The 26430-nt window shown below is 46.1% G+C and overlaps 1 protein-coding gene across 1 annotated transcript in view; it reads right to left on the bottom strand.

Moving 5' to 3' along the window:
- Positions 1 to 26430, bottom strand: part of SZT2 (SZT2 subunit of KICSTOR complex) — a 606663-nt gene that overhangs the window by 166909 nt on the left and 413324 nt on the right. The window contains exons 54-55 of the mRNA XM_069227802.1: positions 25409 to 25572; positions 20890 to 20987 (exon numbers count right to left, since the gene is read on the bottom strand). Coding sequence (XP_069083903.1) covers positions 20890 to 20987; positions 25409 to 25572 — 262 coding nt within the window. The remainder of the gene's footprint in view (positions 1 to 20889; positions 20988 to 25408; positions 25573 to 26430) is intronic.

Raw genomic sequence — 26430 nt, 5'->3', positions numbered from 1 at the left:
CTCCATCTTCCAGCCCAGTAGATGCCATCTGCCACAGGGATTGGTGCAGGACCATCACTTGGAGACGGAAGAGCCAAAACATGATAGAGTCAGGAAGCATGTGCGCCCATCCGCACCTGGACCGCGGCCAGCGCCAGAAACCCTGATCTGATGACAGTCCAGAGATACTGCGAAGCACTCCTTAGGTAGCTAGAACCCAGGCCTGTTTCCCCAAGTGCTGCCATACTGTGCCTCCCACCACGGTAGACGTTTTGACCTGCACCCACTGTCAGCTCTCGGGCAGCCAGGCACCCACACCCCCACCTAAATACTACCAATGCCCTCAACACCCCGTCCTAACACACATGGCACACAAGCACCAACAATGCCTACACCCTGCACTACACGCCACAGCAAACCCACACATCAACACCCACTTGCATGCATGCTTGTCAACACACAATCGCTTAGCAAACATGCAACCAAAATATGGAACCTGCTGAGCAACGAAGCACCCAACAACCTCTTCATCACAAAAACATGTCTCAACGCATCACTGGCTCCTGATATTGATGCAGCAATCCCATCGGGCTACGAGATCGCTCGGCAGGACCACCTTCGCAAGCCAGGAGGAGGACTTTGCTATTATCTACAATGAATCTATTAAATGCACAAAATTCAAAGTGAATGTCACCCCATTCCTGGAATACCTGCACTTCAAACTGCAAATCTCCAAAACCTTCACCTTGACCAGAAACCTTGCCTACTGGCCACCTGAAGCACAAGCCACCTTTTACCAACCTCATCACCGACTTCGTCACCCCACTCACCATCGACTCCAGAGCCTACATTCACCTCAGTGACCTCAACTTTCACCTAAAAGCCCTAAAGGACCCCTCCTCGACAGCACTCCTTGAAATTTTAAGCAACGTTGGACTCACCCAGTTCATCTCAGAACCAACACATATCGAAGGACACACATTGGATCCCATCTTCCAACTTCACCACATCGCTCACATGGACCGACCACTCCATCAACCACTTCCAAATCACACCTAAAGTCAACACCCCTACCAGGTTCAGCATTCCAAGCTGCAACTGGGTCAAAATCAAAGAAGCAGCTCAGCACCCTCAGCATAGATCAACCTCCCTCACAGACAACCTCGGCAAGGACATCAACAACTGGATCAAGAACTGTGTGACTCCCTCACACCTCAAACTGAACAACCATGGTAGATCAAACAAGCATTCCAGCTGGTACAAAAAAGATCTCCAAGACACCAAAGGAAACTATAAATAGCTAAAAAGGAAATGGGGAGACAGCCATGACACCACCGACAGAACTACCTACAAGACTGCAGTCAGATGCTATCATCAGCAAATAAGAGACAAGGAAAAAGCATTAGTGAACCGCATCGAAGGAAGCGCTAACAGCTGCAAGAAGATCTTCTTGATCATCAAGGATTTCACCTCACCCTCAGCCACTGATAACATCACTGCATCCCAACAATTCTGTGACAATCTATTCAACTTATATCATAGTAAAATCACAAACATCTACAGCAACTTGCCACACGAACCCAACACCCGAGAACTCATTGCTAACCTACCCACCACCAACCAAGATGGTCACCTGAATGGATGGACAATCCTCACCAGAAATGGCACAGCAGCAATCATGGGAACAATCCACTCAGGGGCCCAGCGGACCCATACTCCCTTCAAATCTACAATGTGAAGACATCACCAATCAGGCCCGCTGTGACCCAAATCATCAAAACCTCCATCACGTCTACCACTTTCCAGGATGAATGGAAACTTGCAGAAATCAATGACCTTCTCAAGATGCCAACAACCAAGCCAACAGCCCACCCATCTTCATGCCCCCCCATATGCAGCCAAAGTGACTAAGAAGGCCATCAACAAGCAACTCATAACCCACCTCCAACTTCACTATCTTCTACACAACACTTAATCGGTACTCAGAAAGAACCACAGCACCATAAGAGCACTCATTTCAGCCAATGAAGACATTCAAATCATCCTGGAGTGATGAGATGGAGGTCCTCATCCTGCTCAACCTCTCCGCGATCTTCGAAACTGTCTCCCACAACACCCCTTAATCCACCAGCCTGCCAGACACCTCCGATCTTCATCCCTCGCACATATCCCCCGCATCGGCAGAGCCGCAGAGGAGGTTGTTATTTCTCCTACCTCGCCACCAAGTCATGAAACGACCTGCCCCTCCATCTCCAGACCTCCCACTCTCTTGCCGACTTCAGGAGGGAACTAAAGACCTAGCTCTTGACCAAGGGTTACCATCCCCCAGCGCCTGGACACCCCTCGGGGTGATAAGCAGCGCTCTACAAATACTGATTGATTCAATCAGAGCACTCCACAACACTGGCATCCAAGGACGTGCTCTCAAAACGGACCTGTTCCTTTTTCATGGGAAGAACCCAAAAAGAGTCAGGCTGCCACCCTTCACAACAGAGACCAGTAAACTGATATGTGGAGTCCCGGAGGGGTCCCCCATCAGCCCCATCCTACGGCGATGACATCCAACTCCATCCTCTCTCTGATGGACAAGACAACCACCACCAGAACCAACATCACCAACTGCATATCCATCGTAGCAGTTTGGATGTGAACCAATTGCCTGAAGCTCAACTCCGACAAGACGGAAGTACTGGTGTTTATCAGCAAGACCTCCCCATTGGACTCCATCTGGTGGCCATCGAAGCCGGGACCCACTCAAAAAACGAGAAATCTAGGAATCATCTTAGACTACAAGCTCAACAGCACGGCTCAAGTCAACGTAGTGTGCACCTCCTGCTTCCACATCCTACACACGCTGTGAAAGATCTTCAAATTGTTGCCTCAGAATACAGGACAGACTGTCAAAAAATAAATCACCAGCAGCAGGCTGGACTACAGCAACACTCTCTATGCCAAAATCATCACAAAAAAAAACTCCTACACAGAATCCAGACAATCCAAAAGACAGCTGTAAGACTCATATTCAACCTCCTACGCCACCCCCCCATCACAATGCACCTCAGAAAGCTTCACTGGCTACCCATTCACATTGGCATCCAATCCAAACTTCTCATGCATGCATACAAAGCCATACACATCACAGGAGTAGAATACCTGAACTGCCGCATACATTTTCACCAACACACTAGACACCTACGCTCTGCCTTACTCTCACTTGCACACAATTCCCACATCCGCAAAAGCAGAACTGGAGGTCCTTCCACACTGCACCCAAGACATGAAATGACCTCCGCTCAACACATCAGAGCCTCCGCCTCACTTTTTGAGTTGAGTTCTTGAGAATCTTGGGGACCACACACCTACATACCCTCTTGGGTGGTTAGTGCGCTATAGAAATCAACACAACACAACATAACATAACTAGCCAAAAAGTTAATTCAATAAAGGCAGGCCACAACTAGCATCATCACTGCAGCTCACATTCAGAACAGAGTGGTTGTATGATATATTCCATTTCGACCAACTGGCTGCTTTGCAGATAACCTCCCGAACAACACTGTGCTGAAAAGTCACTAAAGCAGCCTTGGCTCTTTTTACAGGGTGGGAAGAGCCAGCAACCTTGTGGATTTCCAGAATTCACATTAAAATCTATCCAGAGCCAGATATCCATGGAAGTATGCCTCTTTAGGGAGTTTACACATGGCTGAGTAGTGTAAGGATATCATTCAGACAAGATAAAAGTTGAAGAATCCATGGATCAACATGATTAAGAAAAAGGTAGAGAGCACAATATTTTAATTTATTTAGGGAAAATACTTCACTGAGAAATAAAACTGAGTGCAAGAATAGAAAACTGAGGTCTTGCAACTAGACAAACGCCTGCAACTTTGTGACATTTTGGGCAGAAGTGTTAGCCTCCAAAAACACTGCCATCCAGGCAAAAGATTTTAAGTCACTGTTATATAATGGATGTGAGATCCTAAGAGCCAATCCAGACAGAAACAGATGAACAAGGTACTTACTTTCAGTAACACGCTTTCTGGTGGATAGGCTTTCGAGTCCTAGATTCCTCATCTTACAATGCTCCCCAGATGCACTTGCACGCCACTAGGTGGCAGTAAGCAGCTTCACAATGACAATATGCCTTACATGCCAACATCAGTTTCTGCCTTTTCCCTTTCCGCACCGTGTTGCCTGAACAATTTTTGGTACACGTGATATGTTTCCTAACTGGAGACCTTTTTAGATGTGAAAAAATAAGGCACTCCACAGAACGAGGTGAGAGGGACGTGACAAATTTGTAGCTAGAGTATCTACCAGAAAGTGCATTATCGAAGGTAACTTGTTCTTCTGATGGATACTTGTACTTCGCCTTAGAATACATACCAAATAGTACCATCCCAGGCAACGGACCAGTGGAGAGGACTCATTCCTCACAGCCCTGCAGAACCGAGTGGGTGAAATGTCCTTCCCGCCACACCCAAGTGTTTTGTGAACATGGGTAGTAACGCCCATGTCACAGCCCAGCAAATGTCAAGGACAGGCACTGCGGGTGCCAATGAAGTGGTGGCAGCCTTAGACCTGGTGGCAAAACAAATATTGATGCAGAGGACTATCCACCTCAACAGGGCCCTCTTCTGCTCAGCCTTCTCTTTCTTCACTCCGGAGAACCTCAAACAATTGATTGTCCATGGAACAATCACATAAAAGCTTAAAGCCCTTTTGGGGTCCAGTTGATGGATCACCTACCCCTCTTTCGAGAGTGACGGGGAGCAAAGAATGCTGGCAGAGGGATATATTGGCCATCATGGAACGGAGTAGTTTGGCAAGAATGAGGATCGAGCATCAACTTGTCCGGGGGAAAAGGTATCGTATGGCCAATGTACCTGAAATACCAAAAGTTCACTCACGCAGTGAACTACCAGAGTCACAAAGAGGCTGAAGGTCTTTAAAATCAAGAGATGCAGTGAGCAGCTATACATTTGTTTGAAGGGCGTTCATATGAGAAATGTCAAGACCAAGTTAAGGTCCCACTGTGGCATCACAAACAGTTTGAAAGAAAACATGTGTGCCAAACCTTTAAAATCTCATCAAAACAGGTTTAAACAAGGATGGTTAGTCTGGAAAACATTGTAAAAAATGGCTAAAAACCTTTAATTGTGCCCAACACAAGACCCTGCTGGGACCTAAGGGTAAAACAAAGAAATAGATGTCCAACAGATTTGCTTGTTAAGGGTCAGCCTTGCGAATGCCACACCAGGCCACAAAACTGCCCCCTTGTGCGGTATAAAGATATTTCATGGAAGGGCTCCTGATGGCAAAGTTAGCATCCACTATTTCAGGATGCAGATTTAACACTGTCAATTGCTGTCGTTCAGTTTCCATACATGGAGGTTAGATTGTGCAGATTTGGATGGAGAACCTTGCCAGGTTGCCAAGACAGGTGATGCTCATGAAGTCGTAACCAGATTGGAGGACAGATGCTCATGCCCAGAAGGTTTTCATACCACACCCTCCTGGATCAGTCCGGCGCTACCACGATGAACGGGGTCAGCTGGTTCGTGATCTTTTTCAGAACTCTTGGCCGGGGCACCAAGGTGTACAGGAGTCCAGTGTTCCATCTCAGCCATAAAACATCTCCTACGGAGTGTTCTAACAGAATATCTAAGGCACAAAATGTATGACACTGCACATTTCGATGTAGATGCCTCTGATTATCGAACAGATACGTCCAGCTCAGTTTATCCGCCATGGCAATTAGGGATTCTGCCAGTTGATTCAGTGTCAGGAAAATGCTCTGACATTCCAGCACTTCCATAGGCGTGAAGCTTCCTGACATGACCCAGGACCCCACTCCGCCCTGCTTGTTGCAGTAACACATGGTGGTGATGTTGTCCATGAGAACTAGCACCAGCCTCCCCTTGATGAATGGCAGGACGACCTTCAGAGCTAGACAACTAGCCTGGCCTGCAACTACAGAAGACTGATGTGGAGCTCGGAATGCCCCGACGTTGGGAACAGTGGAACTTTTCAATTGCAGAGCCCATAAGTGCCATCTGGCATAGCTGACAAGGATAATGCAGGAAGCTTAGAGGCCAAGAAGCCTCAGAGCTGCTCTAGGAGCGATCCAAGGTCCCAAAGTCCTAGTCTTATTGCATTGCTCCAATGAATGGGGGCCTCTGGAAAGGAGTCAGGAGGGATTGTGGCTCTTTGACAGTGACCCAAACTCTATCAAGAGGTTCCCAGTCATCTGGAGGAGGGCCAAAACTGACTGTGGTGAGCCTCCTTCAACAGCCAGTAGTCCAGCTACACTAATGCCGGTATGTCCGACATCCAAAGTTGGACTGCAATCACTGGCATCACTTTTGAAGCCCCGAAGGGGACTGGTGAGGCCAAAAGGGAGCAAAGCAAAATTAAAAAGCTCCTGAACTACCATGAAATGCAAATAAGGTCTATGGGACTGCAGAATGGGAATATAGAATAGGAGTCTTGCGGGTGCAAACACATTATCCAGCTGCCAGGGTCCAGAGCAGGCAGAATCTGGGCCAGCGAGTGCCCTTTGAATTTGTCCTTCTGCAAGAAGGCATTCAGAGGTTATACGTTTAAAACAGGCTGGAGGTCCATGTCCTTTTTTGGAAAGAGGTAACAGCGAGAGTAACAACCCAATAGTCTATCCAGGTCGGGGAACCTTTGGAGGGCAATGGCCCCACCTGATGCAACAGGATGGACAGGTGCACATTGGAAATGTGATCTGATATGAGAACAATAGTGGGCAGGGCAGAAAGAAAAGGTAGGGCACAGACATTTTGTACTACTTGTAAGAGCCATCTCTCTGATGTGATGGTCCTCTAACCCAGAAGGAAATGTCAAATCCTGCCCCCACCACTGACTGGGCATGCGCCACTAAGGAAAAACAAAAGTAGTGACTTGTAGCAGGGGAACTGGAGGACTGATGCTCCTGCCGGCCACATGCTGCCTGCCAGACCCATCTCCACAGCCTCAAAAGGACTGAGGTGCTTGTTGCAATGCTTGAGAAGGCTGTCTGTGTCTACAGACCCCCTCAGGAAAAGCTCTAAGCTTCCTGATTTGATGAGGGAACTGTTTAGCAAGGGTCGAACAGCCCCAAAGAGTACAACACGTCCTTAAAGTGTTCTAATGCAGACTGACTCATGGAAAGGGACCCTGAGGGAGGCCTGTATATCACCAGAGATTCCTGTGGACCAATCCAATCAACACTATTACCTAGTGCCCCTTACAGGCAAACAGTAGTAGCCAGAACTGTGCGAATAACAAATTTGGCCACATCCTGTGCATCGTGAATCGTCTGTACATAAGAGCAGTGGCGTAGCGTGGGGGGTGCAGGGGGGGCCGGCCGCACCGGTCGCAACATCTTGGAAGAGACTCGAGTGCTAAAATCCACGGGTTAGGGGGCGCAAATTACTTGCCTTGCCCCGGGTGCTGACAACCCACGCTACGCCACTGCATAAGAGGCCCTACGTTGCTCAGGGCCTGCCGGAAAGCTCTCACTAGCCACGTCACACATGCCAAATATATAACAACTCAGCAAACACACAATATTCACAGAATGCTAGACTGACAGAAAAGAACATGCAAGTAAGAGCTACATACAGAACTTACCAGGGCATAGCAGCATAGCCCCACTAATTAAAATGCCCCCAGATGAAAAATAAAATGGTAATACACATTATTACCATTTTTTTTTCATTAACTCAGCAAACCTGTGTCCCGAGACGAGTGTCAGGATGGGGGGGGGGGGGGGGGGGGGGGGCGTCGACTCCATCTTCGATTGTTTTCCCCGCAGAGGGTGAGGTAGGAGTTGTACTATAGTAATAGTGCCCGCGCAATGAAAAATGTAAGTATGTACCTATTAAAGGATTAAATAATATATATACAAATGTACAAAATTGAAGGTAACTTCTGAACTGCTACAGGCTTCCGGGGAGGTGGGTGGGTCCATGTGAATCTCAGCGACTGATGCCACGAACAGATGTACACTGGGTAAGTGACATTTTCAGTTCGATGGCATCTGTCGCTGTAGATACACATGGTATGCATAGACTAGTAAGCAGTTAGTTCCCCATAAGCGGTGGTTTAGCCTGTAGGAGTAGAAGTTGTCTGAAATAGAGTTCTTAATACAGCTTGACCTACTGTAGCTTGTTGTGCGGATAGCACATCTATACAGTAGTGTTTGGTGAATGTGTGAGGCGTAGACCAAGTGGCTGCCTTACATATTTCCTGCATTGGGATGTTTCCTAAAAAGGCCATTGAAGCACCTTTTTTCCTTGTTGAATGTGCCCTGGGAGTAATGGGCAGTTGTCTTTTTGCTTTAAGGTAGCAGATTTGGATGCATTTAACTATCCATCTGGCTATACCTTGTTTTGATATTGGGTTACCTACATGAGGTTTTTGGAATGCAATAAATAGCTGTTTAGTTTTTCTGATGTTTTTTGTTCTGTCAATGTAGTACATTAATGCTCTTTTGACATCTAATGTATGTAGTGCTCTTTCAGCCACAGAATCTGGCTGTGGGAAAAAAACTGGTAGTTCTACCGTTTGATTTAGATGGAATGGTGAAATAACTTTTGGTAAAAATTTTGGATTAGGTCGTAGGACGACCTTATTTTTATGTATTTGTATAAAAGGCTCTTGTGTTGTGAACGCTTGAATTTCACTTACTCTTCTTAGAGATGTAATGGCGATGAGAAAGGCAACTTTCCAGGTTAGGAATTGTATTCCGCAAGAGTGCATGGGTTCGAAAGGTGGGCCCATGAGTCTTGTTAGAACCACGTTTAGGTTCCATGAAGGAACAGGTGGTGTTCTTGGTGGTATAATTCTTTTAAGCCCTTCTATGAATGCTTTGATAACTGGTATTTTATACAAGGAAGTTGAATAGGTAGTTTGCAGGTATGCAGATATTGCTGCAAGGTGTATTTTAATAGAAGAGAAGGCTAGCTTTGCTTTTTGTAAATGGAGCAAGTAATTTACTATATGTTTTGGAGTTGCGTCTAGTGGTTGTATCTGATTATGATGGCAGTACCAAACAAATCTTTTCCACTTACTTGCGTAGCAGTGTCTAGTGGATGGCCTTCTGGCCTGCTTTATGACTTCCATACACTCTTGGCTAAGTTGTAAGTGTCCGAATTCTAGGATTTCAGGAGCCAGATTGCTAGATTCAGCGATGCTGGGTCCGGGTGTCTGATCTGTTGGTTGTGTTGCGTTAACAGATCTGGTTTGTTGGGCAGTTTAATGTGTGGTACTACAGACAGATCTAGCAGTGTTGTGTACCAGGGTTGTCTTGCCCAAGTTGGTGCTATTAAAATGAGTTTGAGTTTGTTTTGACTCAATTTGTTTACTAGGTAAGGAAGGAGAGGGAGAGGAGGAAAAGCGTAAGCAAATATTCCTGACCAGTTCATCCATAGGGCATTGCCTTGGGATTGCTTGTGTGGGTATCTGGACGCGAAGTTTTGGCATTTTGCGTTCTCTTTTGTTGCAAATAAGTCTATTTGTGGTGTTCCCCAGAGTGTGAAGTAGGTGTTCAGAATCTGTGGGTGGATTTCCCATTCGTGGACTTGCTGGTGATCTCGAGAGAGATTGTCTGCCAGCTGATTCTGGATCCCCGGAATAAACTGTGCTATTAGACCAATTTGATGGTGGATTGCCCACTTCCATATTTTTTGAGCTAACAAGCTTAACTGCGTTGAATGTGTTCCTCCTTGTTTGTTTAGATAATACATCGTTGTCATGTTGTCTGTTTTGACAAGGATGTATTTGTGGGTTATGATTGGTTGGAAAGCTTTTAGTGCTTGAAAAACTGCTAATAATTCTAGATGATTTATATGCAGTTTTGTTTGATGTATGTTCCATTGTCCTCTTATGTTGTGTTGATTGAGATGTGCTCCCCACCCTGTTATGGAAGCATCTGTTGTTATTACGTACTGTGGCACTGGGTCTTGGAAAGGCCGCCCTATGTTTACATTTATACTGTTCCACCATAGAAGCGAGAGGTAAGTTTGGCGGTCTAGCAACACCAGATCTAGAAGGTGACCCTGTGCTTGAGACCACTGTGAGGCTAGGCACTGTTGTAAGGGCCTCATGTGCAGTCTTGCGTTTGGGACAATGGCTATGTATGAGGAACATCATGCCTAGGAGCTGTAGTATTGTTCTTGCTTGTATTGTTTGGTTTGGAGACATGTGTTGAATGACTCTGTTGAAATTGTGGATCCTTTGTGGAGTTGGCGTTGCTACTCCTTTTGTCGTGTCTATTATGGCTCCTAGATATTGCTGTACTTTGCTTGGCAGAATGTTTGATTTTGCAAAGTTGACGGTGAACCCTAGTTTGTCGAGGGTTTGTATGACTTGATTTGTGTGGTTTGAGCATTGTGTGAGCGAACTGGTTTTGATTAGCCAGTCGTCTAGATACGGGAACACATGTTTTTGCTGCCTTCTGATGTGTGCAGCGACTACTGCTAGGCATTTTGTGAATACTCTTGGAGCGGTTGTTAAACCAAAAGGCAATACTTTGAATTGGTAATGTATTCCTTTGAATACAAACCTTAGATATTTCCTGTGTGATTGATGTATTGGTATATGGAAATATGCGTCCTTGAGGTCTAGGGTTGTCATGTAGTTGTGTTTTTTGAGCAATGGTAACACTTCTTGTAGTGTGACCATGTGAAAGTGGTCTGATTTGATGAATGTGTTTACTACTCTGAGGTCTAGAATTGGTCTCAGTGTTTCGTCCTTTTTTGGTATCAAGAAGTACAGTGAATAAACTCCTGTGTTTATTTGTGTGCTTGGTACTAATTCTATTGCATTTTTTTGCAGTAGTGCTTGAACTTCTATCTCTAGAAGCTGTGAATGGTATTTTGATACATTTTGTGATTTTGGTGGTATGTCTGGAGGGAATTGCAGGAATTCTATGCAATAACCATGTTGGATAATTGCTAGGACCCATGTGTCTGTAGTTATTTTGTCCCATGCTTCGTAATATTGACGTATCCTCCCCCCCACTGGTGTTGTGTGGGAGGGGTGAGTGACGTGTGAGTCACTGCTTGTTGGTAGTGGTTTTGGGGCTTTGAAATCTTCCTCTATTCCTAGGGAATTGCCCCCCTCTATACTGGCCCCGAAAACCTCCCCTGTACTGTCCCTGGTAGGTGGGCGGTGCGGACTGTGAGGTGCTAGCTTGTGTGGCCTGACCCCGAAACCCTCCTCTAAAAGGTGTTTTGCGGAAGGTGTTATAAGATCCTCTGCTCTGCGGGGAGTAGAGTGCGCCCATGGCCTTGGCAGTGTCAGTGTCCTTCTTGAGCTTTTCTATGGCTGTGTCGACCTCCGGACCGAACAGAAGTTTTTCGTTTACTGGCATGTTAAGCACTGCCTGCTGAATTTCTGGCTTGAATCCAGACGTTCTGAGCCATGCGTGCCTACGGATGGTAACCGATGTATTAATGGTCCTTGCGGCCGTGTCTGCTGCATCCATGGAGGAGCGTATTTGATTGTTGGAAATGTTTTGACCCTCCTCAACAACCTGTTTTGCTCTTTTTTGCAGATCTTTTGGGAGATGTTCAATGAGATGCTGCATCTCATCCCAGTGGGCTCTGTCGTATCGCGCTAGCAGCGCTTGTGAATTTGCGATGCGCCACTGGTTTGCTGCTTGGACAGCAACCCTCTTCCCGGCTGCATCGAACTTCCTGCTTTCTTTATCTGGGGGAGGTGCATCCCCAGAAGTGTGTGAATTTGCCCGTTTTCTGGCAGCCCCTACCACCACAGAATCTGGTGGCAACTGAGAGGTGATGAATACAGGGTCCGTAGGAGGCGCCTTAAACTTTTTGTCCACCCTAGGCGTCACTGCCCTACTTTTAACTGGCTCCTTGAAAATGTCCTTTGCATGGCGTAGCATGCCTGGGAGCATCGGCAGGCTTTGGTAGGAGCTGTGGGTTGAAGAGAGGGTGTTAAATAAAAAATCATCCTCTACTTGTTCCGAGTGTAGTTCCACATTATGGAATAGTGCTGCTCTAGCCACCACTTGTGAGTAGGCTGTGCTGTCTTCCGGTGGTGATGGCCTAGTTGGGTATGTGTCTGGGCTGTTATCAGACACTGGTGCGTCGTACAAGTCCCACGCATCCTGATCGTGGTCATCGTGGCTCATGGCGGTGTGAGCTGGCGAATGTGACGGGGTGTAAGTTGGCGAAGCCGGAGTTACAGGTGGAGGCGAGGGAGGAGGTGTTACCTTTTGTGCTGTTTGTTGCTGAGGAGTAAACTGAAGCGTTCTCTTTCGTTTGACAGGTGGAAGGGTACTGATCTTCCCAGTCCCCTGCTGAATAAAGATACGCTTTTGCGTGTGATCCACGTCAGTGGATTGCAGTTCTTGTTCAAATCTATGTTTCTTCATTTGTGAAGACATAGAATGCTCTTCAGTATAGGAGCCTGAAACAGGGTCTGATGTCGCTTTTTTCGGCTCCGAAAACCCTGTTGATTGTTTTTTCGGCTCCGAGGTAACCTTCCTCTTTTTCTGTGCCGAAAATTCTTGGCCTCTATGGTCTTCGGCGCCACTGTCTCGGCGTCGATCCGTGTCGACACCGAACTCTCGGTGTCGATGCTTCTGTTTAGCACTCTCTCGGTCCCGAGGAGGCTGCGTGCCGGTGTCTCGACCGAAGTCGGACGATCTCGACACTGAATGGGCCTTTTTCGGTGCCGATTGTTGGTCACCGAGAATTTGGGTGGAGCCATGGCCGGTTGGCAGTGGCGTCCCCTGGGCCTTCTTTCCTTTTTTAAGTTCTGATCTCGACGTCTTACTCACAGTTTTTGTAGAGTCTAGCTCGTCGGAGTCTGAATCCTGGATGGAAAAGGATTCCTCCTGTTCCTCTTCTGTCTCGAACTGTCGACGCTCCTTTGGCGAGGACGCCATCTGCAGTCTCCTCGCTCGACGGTCGCGCAGAGTTTTTCGGGACCGGAACGCCCGACAGGCCTCACAGGATTCTTCGCTGTGCTCGGGTGACAGGCACAGGTTACAGACCGAGTGTAGGTCCGTATAAGGATATTTGTTGTGGCATTCGGGGCAGAATCGAAACGGGGTCCGTTCCATCGGCGTTGTTCTCCACGCGGTCGGGCCGACTAGGCCCCGACGGGGTGCCGAAATCTACCCCGAAGGGCACCGAAGCGCTTCGATGTTAACGCGTCGTCGTATGTGTCTATCTCGAACCGGATCGCAACGATACCGTCGAAAATCTTCCGTTTTCAGCTATCTTTCCGTTCCGAAACCCGGAGCGACAGGAACACGTCCGAACCCGATGGCGGAAAGAAAACAATCGAAGATGGAGTCGACGCCCATGCGCAATGAGCACAGAAGGAGGAGTCACTCGGTCCCGTGACTCGAAAACACTTCTTCGAAGAAAAACAACTTGTAACACTCCGACCCAACACCAGATGGCGAGCTCATGCATACCATGTGTATCTACAGCGACAGATGCCATCGAACAGTGACTTATTTACTTTCGTATGCATTTTATGTGTTTATATATGTATTTTATGTGTGTATGTACGCCCTAAGTCACAGACATGCACTACATTACAGTTTTAAACATCTTAACATTAAAACAATAATGTACTGGAGGTGGTGACTGGCCAAGCGGACGTGTGTACAAAGGAGGGAGCACTGTTAGGTCTGTTTCGACGCTTGAAAGCAGATATAGCCACAAACCACTTCATTGATTTAGCACTACTGATGGCCTGGAGACTAATTGCCATGTATTGGAAAGCTTCACACTTGCCTGGAGTAGCACACTGGTGTTCAGCGACACTTAAGGGGGGGGGGGGGGCGTGCAGAGGCAGTGGCACTGAGAAAGGAGGAAGCATGCGGCCGGCGTAAACACCCCCATGGCGGTGGCCTGGGAGGTACTGCTCCGGGACTTGCAAGCATAGCAGGAGGGGGAGGGTGGTTGACATTGCACCCATGACTACCAGGGCATACCACACCACCCCTCTTGAGCCATACCCTGACAGCCCCCAGCAGCGCTCAGGACAGGTGTACCCTGTTAGGTTCAATATGGGCCCTATTATGAAGGGATGTGCTATAGTGATGAAACGCCATCCACATTAGTAACAGGCATCAAATAACTGGTTAACTGTAGTTAAATATCGTTAAGATTTGCTCAAACTGAACCGCATGTTCCTGTGACTATAATTATGTTCCTTCTAGTCCTATGTTGAGATTACAGATTATGCACAAATATGCCATGATGGTATGACAAATATAAATGTAACTGTGATATTACACAAAATGCTAATAAAAATGGTTAAAAAAAAGTATAATGTAATGCATGTCTTTAGTTAATATAATTTTGCCTGTGCATTACACATTTGCCAGCCCCGCTACTACCTATAGTTGGCAGACACCACTGGAACTTATTGAGCTTTTCAAGAGACTTATCTTGAATGCTCAAGGATGTAAGTCCAACTCTCATCAGGCCATTCTGTTGATGAGCCAGAACTCTTGCACTGAAAGATTTTTATTCTAAATGGCTCCATGATGGACAGCACCTGGGCAGAAGTCAGAAAGGATTCTTGGAATGTACAGTCAACAGCTGAACACAAACACGAGTAACCCATCCAAAGTGTAAAGGATGGCTTCAGAAGAGGACCAGGCAAGACAGTCAAGAAGTAGTATAACTGCACCTCATGCAGGTGAATTAAGGTTACCACTAACATCATCACCTTAATGAAGATTCGGGGAACATAGTTCAGCCCAAAGAGATCTGGTAATGTATTCCCCTGTGTCAGACTAAGTTCAGAAAGGGCCATGGGGCAAGTAGACGGTGGCTACTGGACATCAGCCACTGGGGCTCGGATTGTTTGCCTCAGGAGTTCCAGGACAAGACCTACTATGGATCTTCGAACTGGGACAAGTACAGTCTCTTCAGCCCTACCTCTCAGTGGTAGCGATGGCAATGAGTCACAGGGTACTCGGGGAAGTAGTGTGCAGGGATGCGAAAGCTCAAAACTGCACACTCACTCAGCAGGGCAACATGTGACTATCGTCCAACCCAGTGCCTTACTTTGTGTGTATTTCAGTACACACAAAAAGCTTAATACTACACAAGAAAGGCAACAGATACAAATACTTTACTGGTGCACAGAAACTGTGCTTAGGGTCTGGTGCTCACTTTTTTTCCTCTTTCCTTCATTTACTTTCATAACTGAGTTCTATCTGGGCAGGTATCAAGTGAGGGCTACCTCTTTTTTACTAGTTTGTGGGCTCACTTAGCACCCCTCACATGTTATTTTCTCATCTTTCGCAGGGACGCCTAGCATGTTTCTGGCTCACTCCTTTTAGGTAGAAATGAGCTAGATGAAGGTGCTCCCGCACTGGGGCTGTAGGTCTCCGGCAAGTGACAAACCCTCTTCTGGGATTAGGGTGAGGTGAGGCCTTCAGCCGCGTGGTGAAGGGTGAAAGGGCGGCCTAGATGCTGGCATCTTAAGGTGGCACGACAATGCCACAGCACAAATGTTTGATGGAGTGGCACAGCCCGCTCGAGGACAGATCATTGTCGCAATGCCACAGTAAATTTGGGGATTGTCTCTAAATGTCACCGAACACCCCAATGAGGCACAGTTCATATGATTGGCAGGCTCCTTTCCTCTCTCAGTAAGCAGGGTGGCTTATATGCATTTTAGGACAGAGGCAGAGTTTCTTCCTTTCTGGTAAGACACCAGATGATGTCTTTTTAACCAAGGAAAGCTGGCTGTCATGCAAACATGAGCTTCGGTTGCACAGCAGTCATCTGAATACACAGTGGAGCACTCCCCTTCTTGGCCTACAAGAACTTGCAACTAGAACAAATGAGTCAGTTAGCCTGAGTTTTATACAGTCAGACTGCACTTTCAGAACTGGTTTGGAGGGGCTCTTCTTTCATGTGTCCTCTCCAGGCTGTTCTCCAGACACATCCTTTGTGCAGATTGATGCTCCTCACAGAAGGGTGGTCTGCAGTCTCAGGTACCCATAAAAGAGGCCCTAAGAGGTGGGACCTGCACCTGGCTATAAACACCCACCCTGAACTATCACAATGAACGATCACTATTAGGAAGGAGACAAAAAGACTGGCCTCACCTATAGTGGTCACCTACACCTTACCCTCATAGCCTGCAGCCGCTCTCTTTGCCTCCCCTTCACCATCTACCCAATTGCAGTGCCATCAGGAGACTAATCAGCAGCTCCTCATATGATCATATGGGGGTGTAGTGACCCCAAGGGTAGGTAGCCCATTGGTTACTACCCTACACTCCCATAAACATTGCTAAATTCAGTATTTAGGGGAGCCCCTAGCACCAGGAAATCCGATTCCTGCTGAGCTACGAAGAAGAACACTCAGGAGGTGCAAAAGCAAAGACTGAGGAAGAAGCACATGACCTGGAATCAGCCCTGCCGTCCTATCTGCTGCCCCCGACGAATATCGCCAAAGTTGTCTCGCTCTGCAGCTGTTGTGCTTCCAAAAGCCTGGAAGGACTGCCTGCCTTCAACAAATACCCCGGAACTCCTGTGGGACAGCGGAGCTGCTTCCCTGCATCTTGCAGGCACCCCAAGAGAACTGCAAGGACTCTGGACCACCGAAAATACAACAACGGAAAACACAACTGCACACCTAGCCCAAGCTGAAGTGGACCGATGGTGCCAGCGTGGTCCCCCAGCCCTCCAGAGACAAAGCCTACCTTAGACTTGCCCACTGTGGACTCACCAGCATCACCTGCAGCCTCTGTTCAGAGGCCCCCTCAACTGCGAGTGCTCTCGAGGCGAAAACCAGACACCACAAAACACCTCTGCACCCGTCGCCCCTGGCCTGTGGAGAAGAGAACCTAGGGTGTTCCCATGTCCCTGAGCAATGTGAGAGCTGAGCCCACTTGCTGGTTCAGCCCACTGACCTCCCAGTCCAAGGCTGGAGCCTCTTTGGAAGCAGACCGATCCCCATAAACTAACATGGGGGACCAGACGCTGTACTGCACCTCTGCACCCAGCCGTACCAGTGCCACCCGGTGTGACCTGTTGGTGTGGCCTTGGACCTTGCCCTATACCTACCTTAAGTCCAGGAGATTGGTTCCATAAGTCGCTATACTATACCTGCTTGCAGTAGTTCTTTTCCCTCCATAGGATAATATTGCTGCTTCTGAAAAATGCACTGTCGACTTTTGACAGCTGAAAGTATTTCTCTTGTAAAACGTACTTACCTGATCATTTTGGTGCCTAAATATATATATATATATATATATATATATATATATATAATAATGACACTTGTTAATTTTGTAAATTGGTGTGGCTCTCCTTCTTGAGTTGTGTGCCTCATTTATTGACTGTGTGCATATTTGCACATGACTAACACTCCTCTCTGGTAAAACTAATGCTGCTCGACCACACTACCCCTAAAAAGAGCATATTGGGATTGCTAGAGTAAGCCCTTGTCCTCTGGTAAGGGAACCCCTGGACCCTTTGCACGATATATCTTAAAAAGAGCCACTACTCCTCTAAATACTAAAACCATGACAGGGACAGTAGACCACTGTCAGACAAATGAGGGCACGCTTGCATGCCCCTTCATGTCCAGGATCTCATTTGTGTAAAGGACAAGATATGCCTTCACAAGCACATTGGATTAGAGTGAGTCTGGAGCCAAAATAAAAAAATACAGCATACCAGATACTTGAAGTCTTCTTCTTCTTGGAGTAACAGTGTTCCTTAATTATAAATTTTATTAACTATGTGTGATGCACTATTGCTTTGTAACGTAACAAAAGCAAGACATAATGACAATAATGACAGGTGTGCCAGCATGGTGGTACAAGCCCAAAAAACACCCAATGTGTGTCTGACCCAACCCATTCAGGCGGACACAATCTGGAACCTGTCACCACATCATTCAACATCACAAACAACAAATCCACACTCATCACCTGGACTGACCACCCCTTCGTCATCAGTTTCAAAATGAAGTTTCAGCATCACAGAAGAGCAATCACCACCTATGCTGGAAAAATATAGCAGAGAATCACTGGACCTCTGCCCTCTCCCAGACCAAGAACCCCCCGCAGAGCACACCAGCAACCTACCAAATGACATAAAAAATAACTGGATCTCTGCATTCACCGACACATTGGCCCCACAAAAGTAGAGCAAGCTAACAAGAAGAACGTTTCTAGGTCAGATGATACACAAAAGGACTGAGAATGTCTAAACAACACTAAACAGCTTGAACATCGGTGGAGAGTAAGCTAGGAAGGCACAAAATCACTTTTAAAACCACCCTGAGGCGCTACTCCCAGCAAATCCAGGAAAACTAGCAGAATGAACCTACCGGAACGCATCAAAGTCAGGTCCAACAGTAGCAAAGAGATCATCTCGATTATTGAAGACTTCAACGTGCAGCAGCCCCCGCCAGAAAAATTCACCCCATTGCAAGAACTGTGAAACAACCCCTCTGAACTCTTCAGTAGCAAAATCACAACCATATATGAAAACTTCAACGGTCAACCTGACCCTAGCAATACTGTTGCCAGTTTGCAGATCACAACAGAGATGACACCTTGACCACATGGCCCCATCAGGCCCCTACCCCCACCCCCACGAGGCTTTCAACAAAGGATCCAACCCCCATCAGCGTAGCACTCACTCCAATCCGCAACACTTGGACACAGCAACATTCTTAGAAGCATTCAATGGTCAACACTCGCCTGAAGAAGCCCTCAGCAGACCTGACCAAACTCCCAATTGATTACCCTCCTACCACAACCAGCCAAGGTACTTGAAAAAGTAATCAACAGACACCCCACAGACCACCAGCTCCTTAACACCACATAATCAGGCTTCAAACCCAATCACAGCACTGAGACGGCCCTCAATGCAGCAAAACATCTGGAGGATCCTGGACTGAGAAACCACAGCCCTCATTCCAAAGGATTTCTCAGTAGCCTTCGATAGTGTCTCCCACCCAATTATGATTAGACGACTGCACAAAACTGGTAGTCCTCCAATGGATATGCTTCTCTCTAACTGGGAGAACCCAGACAGTCAACCTGACACCTTACTCTTTAAAAGCCCAGGAACGCATCTTCAGAGTACCTCAAGGATCCTCTCTCAGTCCCATCCTCTTCAACATGTACATGAATTCACTGGATGATGTCATCTGCACCCATGACAACATCCTATCCTACACCAACGAGACACAACTTATACTGCCTCTCTCAGATAAATCTCTAGCATTAAGAACAACTTCACCAACCCACTATACAGAAGTGTTGATATCTGGAAAAGACGCCTCGCCGTAGGACTATACCTGGTGACTTTTAGACCTCGGCCCCACCCACCGCCCACAAGCAAGAAAACTTGAGATCATCATTGACAACAAATTGAACATGCCCGCCCAGATCAATACAGTCACTGCATTCTGTTTTCACACAGAGGATGATGATAAAGAGCTATCAAACAACACCAGAAAAACCATCCCCCAAACAGGCTGGACTATGGGAACTCCCTCTACGTAGGAATCAACAAGCAACTCACGAAGAGACAAGAGACTACCCAGAACGCAGCAGCCAGACTTGCCCTCAACTTCCTACACCAGACTCGCATCACGCTACACCTGTGTATGCTCCATTGGCTCTCAATACAAAAATGCAAACAATTCAAGCTCCTCACCCACACAGACAAAACACATCACAACTAGCCTACCTGAACAGCTGCAAACATTTCCACCAGCCATTCCACCAACCCTCTAGGCACCACGCCCGACCCTTACTAGTAAACATCAAACGCATCCACCAAAGCATATCTGGAGGTTGAGCCTTCTCATACATCGCTCCTAAAGCATGAAACTACCTCCCACTCCAAAACAAAGCATCCTCCATGCTTCTTGAATTCCACTAGAAAGCTGAATATCTGGCACTTCAAGTAAGCTCTACTCTGGGGCTAGCCTCACACACCTGCTGAGCACCAGAATACCCTCATGGATGGATTTACAAATAACATAATATAGGATAACAAGAGGATACATCTTGAAAAGATGACCAAGTACCCAGAAACCTAGAAGGTACCTAAGAAAAGGACTTTGTATTTTCTGCTACTTCAGACATTCATCTCCCTGCTGTCTGGTATTCTTGGACCCAAAAGCACCTATGAATGAAGCATGGGAATGCCCTCAGGCCAGGAGAAACCTTTGAACATGTTCTGGTGATAGGCACATTACAAAGTGTCCCCCCAATATATGTAGAACGGATCTCAAGCACCCGAAGAAATCTCCATCAAAATAATTGAATACACCTCTTAACTAGGACACAAGTAACCACTTTGTTATGGCTTTTGGTGTCACTGCCCTGAAAGTCCTAAATTATATTTAACATAAAATACTCTTCTACAACAATCTGTGCTCTTTCCCACCTCTCTCCAAATGACCTACATGTAAATGTGATTAATATCCTCTTTTGTTGAACTATGGGATATTGCTTAGGTAAATGTGTGTCTGTGCATCTCCAACCTGCATGTTATGGTATGTAATCCTGATCTGTGTACAATGATCCCCTATCTCTTCCCACCCCACAAACACACCTGTGCAGCTTAGGAGAAAGTGAGAAAAGAAAGTATGGGGGGGCATGGACAGAGAAACAAGAAGATATCCTCAGACAAAGAAAGAACAGGTACTGAGAACCACAGCCAGCTCTGATGAAGAGATCCAGTCACTCACAGCATGAGAAAAGTACTAAGGTGTTAAAGATCATGGGTGCACATGGAGAAGCAGACTTGAGTGCACATGCTGCTTCAGCAGACAACAAAACAGAAAAAGTGGAAACACATAGAATGATACAACAACAGGAAAGAGCATCTACTGCAATATGTCTCACAGCAGGACCTACCCAGCTGGCCCATAAAGGCCATCCATTGCTGACAGATGTGACTGAAGAAGGGGTGCAGTGTCCCCAGTTCTCCCTCCTCAATCTGGCATATGCGCTTCCTGTAAAAGGAGGCAAAGGGTTAGCACAGGGACTCTTTTACAATACATGGGAAAGGAAAACCCTTAAGATAATATAAATTAAAATGGTGCCCAGCTAGTACTGCACGCAAATACTCCTGCTGTTTTGACTCACACACTCTCACATATTTATTGTATATCCACAGCGCTTCCCTTCAAGAGTCTGCCGGAATGGACATAGCTTATGAAGACCGATTAAAGAAGATCAGGCAGCTGGCAATAACAGATTGCCCAGGGCTGCTGGTACTGGAATCACCTTATCTGTAACCTGATCCCTGCCCTTGTTAGTACCAGTAAAAGTGATTAAGAAAAACAGCACTGACTTTGGGTGAAAATTATTTCATAACTAACTTTTTGATTAAATTCTAATAGACTAATTCAAAAGGTAACACCTGCAAAAGGCGTGCAGAGTAACACACTCAATGCAGCTGTGTTACAAACAATTCTATAAAGCCTCCATCAGTGAAACAGTTACTTTTACTTATTTTAATTAAGCAAGCCTGTATCTAAAAAGGAGGATGATGAACAAAGGAAAAAATTATATAGAAAAAGATCGTCTTACAGTAGCACTGGATGTAAAGTTGCTGACATTCTGAAGTGAATAAGAGAAGGAAAAACATCTCTAATGTGCCCTGGGTCAACTGTCAATATCAGCCTGGCATTCAAGTAATATACCATTTCCTCTGATGGTTATGAATTAATTATATGAAAAACTGCTAGAAGACAAATTGTATTATTATTTATGAAAGTAGGATCAGGCCTTTCTATATACAAAAGGCATTAAACAACAATTTTGAGAAATTCCCAGATGCCCAATTAGATATTCATGAAATATATACAAGGTATGATATATAAGGTACTCAAGTGCATTATATTCCATGGCACTGGTGATAAGGTGGGCGGGATATCAGTCATGTTTGTGACAGAGTAATCCATCCTCCAAACTCTAAATTAGGCCCCAAGTCACATATCTCAGAGAATGTCTTTCCGTAGATGGCAGCAAGGTAACTGTTTTGCTACATACAATACCATAACCCAGAATCAGGTCATCCGCCAAACTCTAAAGCAGGCCCTAGGTCATATAGGACATATCTTAGAGATTGCCTTCAGTGAGGTAGCGGTTTTGCTATTACAAAACGCTGATTCAGAATCAGGTTGTCTGCGGATGAAATAGTATCGGGTGCCCCACAGATATGTAGTGCATTAGAAGCAATGGAGGTAACATCCTTTCATCCACACTGCAGTCTCCAACGAAGGGGCTTAACACATTGGCCCAAAGCACGGCTATCACAGAAACACAGGTTCCACAGCATTGCAGGTTAACTACTTTCCAAGAGGATAACTTTCAAAACAACCTGCAGGACACATCGATCCTCCGCTCTGGTACTGCTTGACATGCTGAAAGGAAAGAAGACAATCCCCCTTATCAGTGTACTCTGCAACCAGATACCTAGCTCTTACTCATCTTGAAATCGCCTTGATGACACTAGCGTACGGTATCTGGCTTCAGTCTGGAATGCTGTACTGAGGTTTTACTGTCCTGGGAGCTCCAACAACAGATCTGGGATCTCTCCACAGCATGGAGAGAGCCCAAGCATTGATGCAAGTCTGGTGAGCTTGACACAACAGGGTTTGTTAACCACATCGAGCAAGTAGGCAAAAGGCATCATCTGTGATGCAACTGGGCACAACACTGGCCAGGAAGGAATGCGAGGCTGCAAAAAACTTTAGTTGCACTGGGCCAAAACAGTTGTACCAACCAGGGCAGTGAAACAGCCACTGGGGACAGAGATTCTAACACTTTAGAGCAATTTCCCAAGAAAAACAAAAAGACAATGATGGTTGCCTGTACCCTTCAGTGACACGGCGAAATCTTGAAGTAAAGATTCCAGCCTTGACCAATATTTGTGAGCCCATCCTGGTGACTAATTTCCTCTCACACAATCATCTCCCATCCTCCCCCAGCATAAGGGTCACAGACAAGTTTCCCATACACAGTAACTAATTTAATATCAATAATTGCCATTACATTAGTTACTGTTGATATAATTAATATGCACTTGAAAAAGCAGTATGCACTGTTGGTGCTTTGGTGGTAGTCATTATTAATTAGACTGACTATACACCAAGTAGACACTATGGTGGGACCATAAGATTATTTAATTTGTTAATGGTCTCAGCAGCATGATCAAGAGGAAATACACAATAAAATTGGAATCTTGTAGAATTTGGGGTCTACCACAAGCAGAGCAATCAGACCTAACTACCTTGCCTACTCTAATAACAGATTTCTTCATTAGCCATGCTCTAAATGTGGCGAGCTTTGAGAAGAGATTTCAAGGCTCTGTAGAACATCGTTCCACTCGGGAAGCAACAAGAAGAGCCGTGCATAAGAGCCACCCATGCATGGTGATGTCAGTGTCTTTCTAGGCTGTCCGTACTCAGAGGTTCAGAGCCCATCAGCAGACTGGCATGATCTGTGTGCAGATCTCTAGATTAGGACCATTAGGGGGTAGGAGAGTGAGTGAGGAATCTGCAATTAGATACAATATCCGCCATAAAGATTGATAATGAAGGTACATAACTTTTTCGGACACCAGATAACTGCCCTTGTGAACAGATACCATGGCAGTACCTCCCAAGATGGTGGGTCTCTGACCTCCACCTCTCCCAGATGACCTTCCCAACACAGTAGTGATGCATCCGTGAACATCGGTTCTGTATCAGGGTCAAATATTTGTATACCTCATTGCTTAATCTAAGCAATCGGTCATGTCCACACCCCGAAAGTATGATAAGCTTTGCTGCATCGCAAATGTCTTGAATAGTCTGGGTAAGGGATGTCCAAAGGTTGTCCTGAACAGCCAGTAAAACTTGTGACACAGTATCTTGAAAAGCATGAGAGTAGGAGCCTAGAACGCAGCTGGCATTTACAGGCTTCCGGTCAAGGCTGGTAGAGGAGAAAATGTGTTTCCCAAAGTATCTATCTGATCCCGATTAGGTGGCGTGGATGGAAAGCAATGGGATTCACTTTATTTGTGGATGGCTGGGTCGCCAGGCCCTTGGCATCTTCTTTTGAGTAATAAAGGCAGAACCACCTGGAGCAGGATGATGGAGATGAGTGATCTGCCTATTAACAAGCGGAGAGGAACATGATTTTGACCAAGTGCACAAAATATTACCCCATAAGGGACTCATTAAATAGTAACAGGGCCTCTGTAGGGACCTGAATTGGATGAAGTACCTCTGTTAACACATTAGTCTTCACTTCCATAGTAGGGAGCTGTAAATCTAAGACTCCTACTGACCTTCTAATAAAACTGCAGAATAGGTACTTTCCTCCATGGCAAGAGCAGGGGAGACACACGGCCAGCAGCTACAGCAGTATCCAGACCACTGGCATCTTGAAGTTCTTCATACAAGTTTTCCTCATCTTTTTGGGGGAACAGTCACCCAGTTCATCATAGTTGTCATGGTCACACATTTTACATATTTTAACAATGTGTAAACTTTGGGCTCTACCACATGGTAAGGATAGGGTATCAGAATCTGAAGGGTTGTCTAGAGGTTGCAAGTGAGCAAGAGCCATGTGCAAACTTGGTTGAGGTTGTGATGAATTCTGTTGAAGTTGGATAGCATGATGGGCACTACATCCTCCTCAGAATGGTTACCAAACAAATTGCTGCAAAGGATGGTGCCAGACTGAAGTTGTCATCAGAGTTGGTGCTGGACCCAATATGGATACATGGGTTTGTCAGTGACATATGTTTGTAACAGTTCCTATGCGGCTTAAATTCAGTCGCTTTTCTGGTGTTGACATTTTCCCTTGCACACTGGACAACATAAAGAAAAACAATGGTCAAAAGGACCAAGAAGAAGCCCTGGATCCGTGTTTAAAGGAGCAGTGAGAAAGGACCTGAAGTCGGCGCTCATGGGTGCCGTTTATATGCCCCGCCGGTTGTCACTTTTGGAATGGAACGTCATCAGCGCAAAACCACATAATGCCACCTATTGGCATGCAGGTGTACGGCTTTCAAAATTTCCAGATCCGTCTCATGCCTGAGGAATATTCACAAGGTGAGGAATCAGCAGTTGGAAGTTTTCATCAGAAATCACATTTCACCTTACCTATCTGCTCCTCACACTAAAGGGCTCTTTTCATATATTAAATATACGGGCACAGGCCCTCATGTATGCCTCTGCTGCCCACTATGCATGCAGCTTTTATTCACAGACCACACCCATGAGTACCAGATCATCTTCCACACCCGCTCCAACCATAAACGCCCATGCCCCGGGAACCAAGAGGAAAAGGAAGGAGGACAAGAAGTGACAACGCTGAAGTTAGTAAGCAGAGGGAGGGAGGGATGTAGGTGAGAATCAACCTGTGGGCAGCAGCTTGCCTCTGTGCCTGCTCCAGTTCTGCAGCTGCTGCACGCTCCTGGCTTGACACTTGTTTCACACTTTCAGTCTTGTGGCGGCGCCGAGTGCGGCTCTCATCACTTCGCTCCAGAATAATGTCATCAGTGGTTTTGGGGATGCTGAATTCAGCATTTTCTGGTTTACTCTGCCAACAAGGAACGAAAATACAGAAGAATGAGAGAAGCCTGGGAGTGAGCATTCCACAAACCACGTTGTGCCCAAGAAGAACCACCATCCACATGACACATTTAAACTGAAACAGTCCACCCTTTTTTCATTGTACAGTATACAAGCAGGGCGTTCACCCTCATAGTATCTTCTGTGTATCCCCCGGCCCCACCCTCCAAAAAAAGGAACTATAATCTTTGTGTTACTGTGCCCAGGTAGCATCACTCACATTCCTTTTTGGTGTGTTCCACATTTGCCCTTTTGGCATGGTCCCCTGGATTTTGTTGCCTTTTTGCTGACCCTATTTTGGCTGGTTATAGAATACTGTGCACTTTACCGCTGATGACCAGGGGTAAAGTGGTTGAGCTCCACCTTTCAACATGATGCAATTGGCATACACCTGATTGATTTATTAAACTTGCCTACTAGTCCCTAGAATAAAGCATCAAATATAACCAGGGCCGGTCAATTAAATGCTGCCAGTTGACTGCTGCACTCATTGTGCAATCCATTGCAGTGACAACAAAAATAACGTCAACCTCTAAAAATATCCCTTTTTGACAGGATTAAACCATTCTTTTAGATAATTCTAAGCCACCAATTGCACACCCTATTACTCATATGGCAGAGTACATGGTATTTGAAAGTAGGACATGTAAAAGGTTAATGTTAAACATGTCACTGTTGCAGCATTGACTGTTCTATGGGAAAGCACTTGGACACTATATTAAGTTTAATAAATGTTATCTGCGTCTAAGAAACAACTACAAATTAATTTTTGGATTTTTCAAAATACTTAATATAAGCCCAAAACTGGTGAAGTTGGGTTTGTAAT

Source organism: Pleurodeles waltl, chromosome 4_1, assembly GCF_031143425.1.
Source record: "Pleurodeles waltl isolate 20211129_DDA chromosome 4_1, aPleWal1.hap1.20221129, whole genome shotgun sequence".
Classification (NCBI taxonomy): Eukaryota; Metazoa; Chordata; class Amphibia; order Caudata; family Salamandridae; genus Pleurodeles; species Pleurodeles waltl.
This window is presented reverse-complemented; position numbering and strand designations above follow the sequence as displayed.